The sequence below is a fragment of the Heterodontus francisci genome, chromosome 12 (assembly GCF_036365525.1).
Source record: "Heterodontus francisci isolate sHetFra1 chromosome 12, sHetFra1.hap1, whole genome shotgun sequence".
NCBI lineage: Eukaryota > Metazoa > Chordata > Chondrichthyes > Heterodontiformes > Heterodontidae > Heterodontus > Heterodontus francisci.
The window spans coordinates 74,404,913-74,418,685 of NC_090382.1; the positions used below are offsets into that span (position 1 = coordinate 74,404,913).

General features: G+C 40.3%; 1 protein-coding gene across 4 annotated transcripts in view; it reads right to left on the reverse strand.

Annotated features, from left to right (window-relative positions):
• Window positions 1-3,249: 3,249 nt before the first annotated feature.
• LOC137375929 (glucocorticoid receptor-like) overlaps window positions 3,250-13,773 on the reverse strand; it is a 151,824-nt gene continuing 141,300 nt past the window's right edge. For 3 of the 4 annotated variants that reach the window (XM_068043650.1, XM_068043651.1, XM_068043649.1), the window contains one exon: window positions 3,361-13,454. In XM_068043650.1, the coding sequence (XP_067899751.1) occupies window positions 13,299-13,454 (156 nt within the window). In that variant the 3' untranslated portion in view covers window positions 3,361-13,298. Of the gene's footprint in view, window positions 13,455-13,773 lie in introns of all 4 variants that reach the window. The other variant, XM_068043652.1, reaches the window with a different exon arrangement.

Consider the following 13,773-nt stretch of genomic DNA (forward strand, 5'->3'; position numbering starts at 1 on the left):
ATGTATGCATATGAGAAGTTTCCTCCGCCCCCTTGAAAATAAGCAGAGAAGTTAACCCTTTCTGCTGACAGCTATGTTTTTCATTTCATTCATCACACAACATTTAGATTGCTGGATGAAAACTTATATATATTGGACATTATCAAATTTTAAGTTTCTAAATTTGACAGATATGTTTCAACAAATTAACCCATTGGACTTTGGGGCAGAGCCACAATGGATCCTGTGTGTTTTTTTAAACAGGTGACGATGATGTTGCAAGAGCAGCTTATAAACATTTAAGAACTTATCAGCAGATATTAAATGTCACAGCAAAGTCAAGATTTAGGCTAAAGGTTCTGCTTTTTTAAAGAACTTTTGTTATTTGTTGAGACAAAGTGTATGAAAACGGGAGATTTGGAAGTTACCTCTAGAATGATTGCAAGCACTTCTGTCTCTGTTGTGAAAGCATTTTAAAACTACCAAGCCTGGGCATAAGAAATTGGAATTGATAAACAAAATTTTAAATTGATAGGAGTGATTATTTCAAGAACTCAAAGGGGAAATGATTTGAAGTTTAAAAATCTTTTAAAAGTCTAGGGGCTGAATTTTACCAGCTGCTCAACGCCTTGGGTCACGGTGGGGAGGGGGGGGGGGCCCATAAAATTCTGCAGAGAGAGGTTCATCTTGACGTTGAGAAGGGCCTGCTGCATATTACCATCGGAGAGGTGACCTCGGTCTGACCCACTGCCCCTGCACCCCCCGCGCCGCTTGGCGGCGGGGCCTTCATCTAAATATTTAAATGAGGAGTTATTGAATGCAAATGAACTTAACTGCCGCTGGTGGCCGTTCCATGTCAATTTTACTGCTGCCAATCACAACTCACATGCCTTTGGAACTCTGTACGGAGTTTCGACGCGACACACTGGGAAGGGATGGGATAGGAGTAAAATTATCGGGGGGGGGGGGGTGGGTGGGAAGTGTGAAGAACCTTTTTCGTTGGGTGTGGGGATGATGGGAAGGGGTTTAAGGTCAAAGGGAATAAAGTTCATGGGGGAAGGCTCATTACTGTTAAGTTCTTTTGAGGAGGGATAGGCCAAAAAAATGACAATGTGCATGGGGGGGGGGGAGAGGGGGGGGTGGTGAGTGGGAGAGGGGTTTGCAGATGTCGACAAATATTTATTTAAATTATTAAAGAACCTGTCCCTTTAATCATTTAAATGCCCTCTAAGGGCTGGAAATCCTTTAGAAATGCACCAACGCCTGTGCAATAGTGCCAGGCGCTGTTGTCGGGGACTCAGCAGCCAACCCCTCTACGTCATCGGGGGCGGCCACTCCACCCCTTCTATTTAAATGAGCCGCCGTGCGTAATATCATGGGGGCTCGGTGGCGGCACTCTCATGTTGGAAGTGTGCTGATAGAAACACCTAGGGCTGAATTTTATGAATATTGAGAAGAAAGGTTCTTTTGGGGAGAAATAAATTGAACATTAACAAAACCTGTCACCCCAGCAACACTGCTATTTGAATTTGAGATAATTTTGAGAAGCAAAATATCCAGTGTTATTTATCAAGTTACTTTTAAGAAGCTAAAATGTCATCTAATATAAAGAATCAACAAACGTATGGTAATGGCTGGAATCAATTTGGAATGTTTGACTTCTGTTTTAAAGATGAGTATTGGACAGTAAAGCTTCTCCAGGGCTCAAAAATGAAATACAATTATAATTAATGGGAACTGGAAGTTAAATCTGGCTGATGCAAGAGCTAATAAAGGAATTTTGGGGACAAATAATGGTGAAATGAGAATTCAAACCGTTAAATTAATATAGTGCAGAATTTCCAAGAAGTGAAGAACTTTTCAGTGAAAGTCAAGAAAGTCTAGATAAGTCTGGTAATTTGATAGCTTTCTCTTGGTGATATTTGTATCCTTGTCTATGAGTTTTTTTTTACAAAGAGAACTGCATTCGATAGTCTGGCCTCTACCCAAGACATTGGGACCCTGCAGGGGGAGATAGGAAAAGATCTTGAGACAGACACCCTCAATCTTTTTGACTTGGTGATAAGATCATCTGAAGTCCAGAAATGGCTTATATCAGATGGCATGTGTGGCATGATACCAGTGTAAGTGTGCAGATGTAATTTGTTACATGTGAAGCAACTAACATACAACATGCATGGTGAAATGCACTGAAGAATGGGTCTCAGACATGTGCAGCTGCCTGACAACAGGACATGAAATGGTAATGTGGCCAATAAAGCGAGACATTTTAAATCATCAACACATTGACATATATTTCATGAAGAAAATGACTTTACAATAATCAAGATAAATTGAACATAGTGGTAATGGTCAGAGGGAGTAAAATTATAGTTCAGAGAGACAGTTAAATGTCTAGAAAAGTAATAATACTTACAAGAACTATCCACAAAATGGATACAGGTAAAGAGAGAGCTGGAGAATCTTTGAAGTCCATGCATGATGGAAAGACTGTGACCACACAACTTGCGCAGGATGTGGAGTACCTCATTGTAATGAATGCAACATGACATTTTTTGTGACCTGTGAGATTAGGCCATGAATGTTGCCACCACGATTAGGCAGGTTAGAATCAAGGTAGGGGAATGGTGGGGTATCGGTACAGCAGACATCACTGCAGCCTGGAATAGAAAGGACTACCACCTCCCTGAAACACGTAATAAAAATAAGACACAACAATGAACAACAGAATGCAAGAAATACAGGTCTGTTCCTGCCTTAGAAGGGGACATAAAACCCCATTATCTCACTGTAGGTTGGGCATTTAACACAACCCAAGCAAATATCCCCTATGCTGCGCAGTGCTGCACTTACCTGTGCGGAAATGAGCTAACTAATGATTTGAAGAGGAAAACATGAAACAGTGAATGAGAAAGTGGAAATGAGAGAGATCTCATTCCTGAGCTATTAACAGACTCGCATTTTGGGCTTGATTCGGTTTTCCTTCTGCACATTGCTCATTCTTTGTATTTCTGAGTATGGGGAAGAATGCTCTCTTGATGCTTTTGTAGTGCTAGGATAATTTTTGTTGCATGTCAAAAGCACTGGAATAGAAATTAATTTACAAATATTATGCTGGTCATCCTCCATCACAGAATTTCCACATCCTTTTATATTGCATAGATTTAAGAGAGGGCAATGCCCTCATGCATATTCTGAAGCTCAAAGTTTTTGCCATGATAGCTGAAATGGAAATAATTTTCTTTTGGTCAAGTAACAATTGGAGACAAGTTAGTGGAAAAGCAAATTTATTGTCCAATTTCTGTCCATTTTCTGCAGTTTTGAAAGCTATTCACAATTATCGGACTTAAACACTTGCACAATAATGCAAATTACATCTGTAACAACGTGAGTGAATGAGACATGTTCTTAGAAGTACCACAATGATCAACCAGTTCAAAGCATAATAAAGAGAAGCAGGACCCTGGAAAAAAAAAATTCTACATAAGCATTTGACTTTAGGATTTACATAAGGAGTTCAAAAAACTAAAAAATTCTTAAAGAAAACCACACATTGATCTTATCCTATTGATGGGCCATATTACAATGCACTACTGAGAAGTTGAGAGTTTACGGGGTTAAGAAAGTTCTCCATAATATTCATCCAAATATTGATTTTGTTAAAACTCATTCTTATGACATTGCTACCATTTGTTCATTCTTTTCCTCCATGTTTAAAAAAAAACTGCACGTCAGTAATGAACTATTATACACATTCGGGTGCATAATCTACATAAGCAAATTTCTTTGAGGTAATAGGGCCATATTTGATTGTCTGGTCTTTACACATTATCTCAGTGCATGTACATTAACTTATACATTCAAATTTAGGTGTAATTCTGGAAAATTTAAGAATTTATATCTCTACATACAGTAGATTCAAGTTCTTCTGCCCTCCCGAAAAAGGCACACCTTTAAAGAAACATTTAAAGTGACAGTGTCCTTATTTATAGAAACAAATTTAGGAAAATATTAATTTATGTTTAAAATAGTTTTAATTAGTCTTACCAAAATTGGCAACTTTTGAAAAACTTATATTAATATCACGTTCTAGTAAATCTAATCTATGTCAAAGGGGATGTTGTAAGGCAGATTATTTCTATATATACACATACATATATATATATATATATATAAAATATACTGTCATTTTAGCAACTAATAGTCTGGATTTTTTTTTAAAGCACAACCTTTTTATAAATTTGCATTAATAGGCTGCATTTACTGTATTCATAGAACTGAATTAAATATTGTTAGGTTCAGTTAATTTCTCTAACTCTACATATCTCTGTTCTGAATTTCTAGTAATGTTTGTGGCCCCTACACTAGGTACTGTGTGAATTTTATATTCATAGACTTGGCCTCAAGACACTCTGGTTGCTTTTTTTCATCACCCTGCCATAAATAAATCCTTTGAGTTTTACCTATGCCTTATTTAAAGGGGAAATGCCACCTGATAAGTGTCTTTGGAAAACATTTTGTAGGACACTTTCCAGAGGTATATCCTGTGCTGTCCTTACCTTTTTATATTGATAATTTGTAGGTGTTTTGTTGCATTGTGACAATGGATTTCAAAAGTCCATCAGAATGAAACGTAATGAACTGGGTTTTAACTTGTAATTTGTAAAACAAATTTAACTCTGATGAAGTAGGCTACGTTTATTCAACATCACTGTTCCCACCCCAAAATTTCTCCATAACTTTCCAGCCAAATCTTAATCAAAAGCAGAAATTCAGTCACAAGACAGTCTGAGCACCAGATCTGTGATTTCAGTACATCATCAATAATATACAACTCAATCTATCTCATCAATATTTGAAGCATTTCTTTTCATCTCTAGTTCCTTTCCTCCTGCAGTTCTGCTCAATTTATTGTGATTTATCATTCCTTCTGAATCAAATCCAGCAAATATCGAAAATCTCAATTATTTAAGATCAGCCGGCTAGTTAATATACTTTCAGAAGGAAGTACTTCTTAAAGGCACCTTGCAAAACTAAAATAATCAAAGGTACCCAAGGTTTGAACATTTTGCTAAGGCATCCTGTGTACTGAAATATAGGCTTTAGTTCCTGAGAGAGGTAGGGATAGATTCAACTTTCAGAATTTGAACTGCTTTTTTAAAATATCTGTGAAGCACGCTTGCATCTATTTTGTTACAGAATATCCTCTACAACTATTCTTGTTAAAGAAAAGCCTAGTGAGAAAAGATGATTAAGTTTCTACATCGACCAGGGAACCAAAATCAACATGCAACACATCACCAGAATCAGCCTACTCAAAGGATCTGATGCAGATTTGAAAAATATATGTCTGTGTAAATTACTTGGCTATCTATATATATGGTGTATTTAATTACAAAGACTCTGATTCTGTATGCAATCATGAGGTAACATTTTGCAAGAGAACTAAATATGCATGTATCTGCCTTCTTACAGTGGAAGGATATAGTGCTATGGTTCAGAATTGGTTTGTGTTAGAATTTATTTTTGCTGCTGCTGACCAATGGCTAGAATAGTATCATCTTTTTGATGCTGTAGACAGTTTTCTTTTGTTTCTCTGGGGTTGGGGAAGAAATTAAAAAATATATATATACACTTTCCTCCCCATAATGGGACCAGCCCATTTTATAGATTTTTTTTTTAAAAAGCACCATTTAAAAAAGACCATTCCTTCCAATTACTGATAAAACAACAGCTGGGCCTCACGTTTTTTGTTTGTTTATTCAGTAACCTACAATGTATGGGTGCTGAAAAGGTATCAGATATTTGAGCACAAAGACGTGAACAGTCAACAACTTTGCTCTAACACATATTTCAATTTCCAATCAGGCCCCATGACTACAATACTGGTAAAAATAGTTACTGATCAGAGAGTACATTTCAGCATTACTTTACGTCACATAATTTATAGAGGAAAAATTGTAGCCATATTTTAAAAGTTCTAGGGAAAGTTATTAGAACTCCCTGACATTGAAAGTAAATTTGTTTTTGGCATTATTATTGAACCTACTAACATGGGACCTCCAACTAACTGCCCAGAAAATACAAAACCCTTAAAAAAAGACACTGGCTAGATTGCAGTCTTCATAACCTATTAAAGAACATTTCATCCCGACTATGGCTACATACACTCTAATTATCTTCACTGGACTCAATTGTCTATTCATGACTCTCTGAAACATAGGGCCACATTTTATTTTGGTGACAGGGGTCCCAGCGGCAGGCCAGAAGGCAGGGAGAGAACCCGCCTCAGCCTTCCGTTAACCCCCGTAGCTATTTAAAGGCAGGCAGCCAATTAACTGCCCGCCATCTGGGACATCGTCGCTTTAAGTAACGATCTCCAGCCTCCAAAGCTGCTGGCCAACCGGAGGGCTGGCAGCTCTGCAGTACCATCAGCACCACTGGGAGCAGTGGACTCTACTGGTACTGCAGGAGTCCCTGCAGGACTGAAAAGAGGGGACGACCCCAGGAAAGGTGAGTGGGGTCAGAGTCGCTGGGGCCATTCAGGCAGGTCCTGGTGATGGTGTGTGTGTGGGGGGGGGGGGGGTCTTCCTTGGTAGATGGGGGGGCGGGAAGAGAGGGGGGCGTCAGCGATGCCGATTACTGCTGGGGGGGCCCTTCAGCAGCCTTGGATTACCTCCAAAGGTAGGATACCCTGACCCCACTAGGATACTGCCAGGCTTTACCTGACGGTGTCTCCCCGCGATGGTGTACCCCTCCACCTTCAACAAAATTGAGGTGGAGGAGGGAAGGGGCCGTTGGCCTCTTAAAGGCCTCAATTGGCCTGCAGCAGGAAGGCTGTCCTCAGCCTTCCCCACCCTGGACAAAATGGCAGGGCGTCCAGGCAATGTTGGAAATGGTGCCCCTGCCATTTCGTCTGCCACCACCCCCTCCACCTCCATGCCCATCTCCAAGGACAGAATAAAATCCTACCCATAGGCAGTACCATGGCGAGTGGACCAATAGCAAAGACAGCAAAGTAGACTTGTCTCTGCCCCACATCTTCAATAGCATGATAGTTATAAAGAGGCATGGGACATACACACCACCAAGGCCTGTTCCTCCTAAAACACAGGCAAAAGTAATTGTAGTTAACAGTTATTTACTGTTTATACCACTAACTAGGAATCAGGAGTTGAAAGCAGCACAAGTTTGGGGAAAAGCAGCTCAACATTAATAAAACGTTTTAGTTCCTGGCATAAAGGAGTGCAGTGAAATTATTTTTTAATTCATTCATGGGATGTGGGCATCGCTGGATAGGGCAGCATTTATTGCCCATCCCTAATTGCCCTTGAGAAGGTGATGGTGAGCTGCCTTCTTGAACTGCTGCAGTCCATGTGAGGTAGGTACACCCACAGTGCTGTTAGGGAGTTCCAGGATTTTGACCCAGTGACAGTGAAGGAACGGCAGTATAGTTCCAAGTCAGGATGGTGTGTGACTTGGAGGGAAACTTTCAGGTGGTGGTGTTCCCATGCATTTGCTGCCCTTGTCCTTCCAGTTGATAGAGGCCGCAGGTTTGGAAAGTGCTGCCGAAGGAGCCTTGGTGCATTGCTGCAGTGCATCTTGTAGATGGTACACACTGCTGCCACCGTGCGTCAGTGGTGGAGGGAGTGAATGTCTGTAGATGGTGCGCCAATCAAGCGGGCTGCTTTGTCCTGGATGGTGTCAAGCTTCTTGAGTGCTGTTGGAGCAGCACCCATCCAGGCAGGTGGAAAGTATTTCATCACACTCCTGACTTGTGCCTTGTAGATGGTGAACAGGCTTTAGGGAGTCAGGAGGTGAATTACTCGCTGCAGGATTGCTAGCCTCTGACCTGCTCTTGTAGCAGATATTTACATGGCTACTTCAGTTCAGTTTCTGGTCATTGGTAATCCCTAGGATGTTGACAGTGGGGGATTCAGCGATCACAATGCCATTGAATGTCAAGGGGAGATGGTTAGATTCCCTCTTGTTGGAGATGGTCATTGCCGGGCACTTGTGTGGCGTGAATGTTACTTGCCAATTATCAGCCCAAGCCTGAATTTTGTCCAGGTCTTGCTGCATTTCTACACGGACTGCTTCAGTATCTGAGGAGTCGCGAATGGTGTTGAACATTGTGCAATCATCAGCAAATATCCCCACTTCTGACCTTATGATTGAAGGAAGGTCATTGATGAAGCAGCTGAAGATGGTTGAGCCTAGAGCACTACGCTGAGGAACTCCTGTAGTGATGTCCTGCAGATGAGATGATTGACCTCCAACAACCACAAACATATTCCTTTGCGCTAGGTATGACTCCAACCAGCAGAGAGTTTTCCCCCTGATTCCGATTGACTTCACTTTTGCTAGGGCTCCTTGATGACATACTTGGTCAAATGCTGCCTTGATGTCAAGGGCAGTAACTCTCACCTTACCTCTTGAGTTCAGCTCTTTTGTCCATGCTGTAACGACCAAGGCTGTAATGAAGTCAGGAGTTGAGTGGCCCTGGCGGACCCCAAACTGATGATTGGAAGTAGACTGATGGGGCGGTTAATGGTCACGTTGGACATATCCTGCTTTTTGTGTACAGGACAAAGCTGGGCAATTTTCCACATTACTGGATAGATGCCAGTGTTGTAGCTGTACTGAAACAGCTTGGCTAGGGGCGTGGCAAGTTCTGGAGTACAGGTCTTCAGTACCATTGCCGGAATATTGTTAGGGCCCACAGCCTTTGCAGTATCCAGTGCCTTCAGTTGTTTCTTGATATCACGTGGAGTGAATCGAACTGGCTGAAGTCTGGCATATGTGATGCTGGGGACTTCAGGAGGAGGCCGAGATGGATCATCCACTCGGCCCTTCTGGCTGAAGATTGTTGCAAATGCTTCAACCATATCTTTTGCACTGATGTGCTGGGCTCCCCCATCAATGAGGATGGGGATATTTGTGAAGCCACCTCCTCCAGTTAGCTGTTTAATTGTCCACCACCATTCACGGCTGTATGTGGCAGGACTGCAGAGCATAGATCTGATCCGTTGGTTATGGGATCGCACAGCTTTGTCTATCGCATGCTGCTTACGCAGTTTGGCACGCAAGTAGTCCTGTGTTGTTGCTTCACCAGGTTGACACCTCCTTTTAAGGTATGCCTGGTGCTGCTCCTGGCATGCCCTCCTGCACTCTTCATTGAACCAGGGTTGGTCTCCTGGCTTGAGGTTAATGATAGAGTGGGGAATATGCCGGGCCAATGAAGTTACAGATTGCAGTTGAGTACGATTCTGTTTGCTGCTGATGGTCTACAACACCTCATGGATGCCCAGCTTTGCATTGCTGGATCTGTTCGAAATCTATCCCATTTAGCATGGTGGTATTTTTAATAATCTATTTCTAAACAAGCTCTGCCAATAGCCAGAATCAGATTTTTTTCCCCCTAAAGGCACAATTCTGTTATGACATGGAATTGAAATGCATTGGTGTTTGGGGAGGTAAAGAATTCCCAGCACAAGCAAAGAAGCATCAAGTTTGAGCTGAAGACTATAGCAGTTCTAAACTGGAAAGTGCTGCTATGCTATTATTTCAGATAGTCCTCATTCCAGTTTAGACAGATAATAAAATACTTCCAGTGGCAGTCACTGGATGGGATTAAATTTTATATGATCTAAGTGAGTGCTCCTCTTAAACACACAATCAAAATTACAGCAATACAGAGAGCAACAACAAAGAACCTGTTTAAAGACCGAGTGAGCTCTAGATGATTCTGACTTTCTCATTATATCCCGGTAATACTGTCACATTGGTGCACTGGTCTAATTCCTCTTGTTTCTTTTTAATTTATTAAGCCATTCACTTTTTTAAAAAATGTGCCTTGAGATATCAGTTAGTGTAAAGCACCAGTCAGACTTGTGCCCCTGGAAATCTCTGCTCTGGGTAACATTGATCAATCAAAAGTACCACCAGCTGAAATTTAAAATAATTATGTGAATACCTGTTGAAATAATGTATGGTGAAGAACTGAATTAAATATAGAATACAGAAGAAATACTGTAATTATATATACAGACATTCCAGCCTAAGAAATTTTGAGTACACTCAACCAAATGCTGATTTAGGCCCATATAGTTGCTGGGGATTCAGGGTTGTTTTAGGTTTTAAGTAGTCTTTTCCAGATGTGCCAGTAAATGGAGTAACAAGTACGTATACTTAAAAAAATGTGGAGGGATTGTTCAAAAATGAGTCAAGTTGGAAGGTCCATCATAAAGATTAAGGATGCATTCCAAAAGTAACCTTATTGTGAGGCTGTTGCATACTCTCACGATAAAAATACATTGCAAAATAAACCAGACTGCCCCATGGAAAATCAAACCTTATTCAACACATTGGAGTAATACTGACTGGCAGATTTACTGAGATATGTTAAATTTAAATGACAACAGGCATCGGCGCCTTTGCTGATGAAGAGACAATATTTAGTGATATATTGACATAAATATTGCTATAGTGTTTGGTGAAGTAAAATGAACATTCCCAAGTTCATGTTAACTTGTTTCTGGCAGGTGTTGTGCTGCCACCTGTACATCAGGAGAAATAGTTGCCAAAGTGAGGGTCTTGGCAACTACTGTTCTTCATTGATTTTGAATCAATTTTTAAAAAATTACTAGAAATATCACACCCATAATCCACATTTCCCTTTCATTTATCATAATGTTTAAAAACATGGTCACATCATTATGTCAGCACACTGGTACAGTTAATGTTCCTGTTGCCCCTCCTTTCATGCACAATGACAACTAGCAGAAAGCCTGCATCTGAAAGGAGTGAACTGAAACAAGACAAATTTAGGATATCATTAAACACTGATTTCCCATGACTGCGATATGAATACTGCAATACTGGTGTTATTGAGATTAAAAACAAAGCATTGTGTCTAAACTGGTTGCTGCAATACTAATTGGGCAGGTAGATGACATCAATGTATTCACATAAAATAATGTCATAGGAGAAACTTACTTTTGTGCTATCAACATGAATATTTTCTGTTCCCCACCCCAAAGTACGAGTGTACTGAACATCTTGGACACATGATAGTATATAGCACAAAGCAATGTTGAGGCTTAGTTCACTTATGTGGCAAAACATCAATACAGAATTCTGCTGAAACTAAACTGTTGAAATGTAAACCCCCACCCCAATTCCCTTTCCTGCCAATTTTCCAAACTGGTCATTACTGTACTACATCAAGCAAATATTTTGAAAACAAGGGTTTATGGCTAGCTTTGATGCTGCTGTTCGACAAACATTAGCTAATGAGATACAAAGCAAATCTAACAGATGGTTTTCTGAGCTAATATGCACACTAGTTTTTGCAACAAAATGTGGTGGATGTAACTCAGCAAAAATTATGTGAGCAATTCCTCTTTCATAAAAGGATTTAAAGACAGAACTTAATTTTAATGTTCCAACTTAGTTAACTACACTATTCATTCTTGGCCAGATCATTATCTGAGTGGAATGCCAAATTTCAAAGGAAAGCAGAGAGTGACATGTTTAAATTGTTTTGTTTGAATTGCACCTAATTGCATAATTCCATCCACGGTTGTTGCAGTAAGTTCCATGGTCCAGACTGTAGGTGTGGTCTGCATACAAGAGTATGAATAAATTTACAATTTGTTTCTGCTTTTTCATTCCCCGATTTCTTTCTGAAGGCAGCCCTTCTTGCTTTCAGCAGGTTTAGAGTTTAGAGAGATACAGCACTGAAACAGCCCCTTCGGCCCACCAAGTCTGTGCCGACCATCAACCACCCATTTATACTAATCCTACACTAATTCCATATCCCTACCACATCCCCACCTGTCCCTATATTTCCCTACCACCTACCTATACTAGGGGCAATTTATAATGGCCAATTTACCTATCAACCTGCAAGTCTTTGGCATGTGGGAGGAAACCGGAGCACCCGGAGGAAACCCACGCAGACACAGGGAGAACTTGCAAACTCCACACAGGCAGTACCCAGAATTGAACCCGGGTCGCTGGAGCTGTGAGGCTGTGGTGCTAACCACTGCGCCACCGTGCCGCCCATTTCAATTACACACATTTAACTTCAATAATAATCAGAACATCTTGAATTACCACCCCAACACTACAACTGTGAACATGAACAGAACTCCCATTCTTTCCCCACTCCAAGGCGATATTATCCTCCAAACTGCATACCAGAGGGAAGCATAGATATGACTGACAGATCAACTAGAAATGTACTGAATATAGTGGATAGATTGCAATGAGATTATAAGTTAAAAAATAGAAACTTGTATCGCCAGAATTAAGCCTATTCTACAATAAGCTACTGTCAGTCTAAACTTTACAATATGCTTACATTAAGGAATGCGTCAACCCTGTCAAAGCTGAGAGGGGATTTTCCTAAATAAGGTCCAGGAGCTTATTACAGAAGCTGTGTTAGCTCCATTATGGAGCATGGGTACAAACCTAACATAATAATGAACCAACAAGCATCAGAACTAAACAAAATAAATTTTAAAATGTGGCATGAATGCCAAGGGCAAATAATTGGCAGAAATGTTGCAGCTTCTTCAAAGGTGGCCACTGTATGTTCCTATAACCAATCTAACCCAAGCCATGGGTTCATACAGGTTGACATTTATCCACACTCTCCAGTAATTCGAGGTTTGTCCTTTCGGACCACGCACCAGTTTTCTTTTTGAGTAGTTCAAATACCAGTTTGTTCATCTATAATTGATCTGCCTCTTTCAAAATGACCAGTTTCTGCATATTTACATGAGAGCAATGAGCAGGCTCACTCGTACAACACAGAATTCAATGATGGCTATAAAGAAAAACTTTGTCAGGCTCAAATTCCACTTAATATATAAAAAAATACAGATAGAGAAAAAAATAAGCAAGTTGGCAGTTCTCCTGCATTAACACAGTAAACTGTCCAAATTGGCTACATAAGACTTAAAAAGCTAAAAAAAGGCACAATTTTCCCTTTTCTGATATACACTGTAAACGTCTCATTAGAATGCATGCATAAAATCAAATCTGTATCACAGTACACAAAAATAAAGTTCACAAACAAAATACATGCAGATTTTCTGCCACCTATGTTTTTCCAAAGTACAGTCCTTAGGCTGTAAAACGGTCTCCTTTTCACCTCAGCCCAGGCTCGACCCTCTCTGTAAACCATATGTAGTGCATATGACATAATGGCAAGCGTTTGCAGGACAAACATTTCCAAAATCCCGATCACTTTGCGAAAAGAAAAGCTATGCAGGATAATTTTAAGGCATTTATTTCCTGTTTTAAGGCAGTCACTTGTGGTGAAACCGGAGCTGTTTGGCCATCCCAGCCATGACTTTTGGCAACTGATTGCTAATGATTTCCACCAACATTTCAGGGAACTCCACACTGAGAGTCTTTGATTCCACAAAGGTGTAGAAACAAAACTGCAACAACCCTTCAACCAACTACAAGAGAAAATAAGTACATTAGTAAAGCACAACACATTTGTACAGAAACTCTGTTCTCTGTAGGGTTTAAATATCTCAACTATGAAGAGGTTACAAAATAGATTTACTAATTAATACAAACTGAAATGTAGAGATGATATTGAAACTCAGAGATTGGTATTTTCTGGTAGCAACCCCCCAGGTTATCCACTATTCTAGTGGTCGAATAGGCAACCTTAACCTCAACTTTATTTTTATTTTATTTTTTTAAATTTAAAGATACAGCACTGAAACAGGCCCTTCGGCCCACCGAGTCTGTGCCGACCAACAACCACCC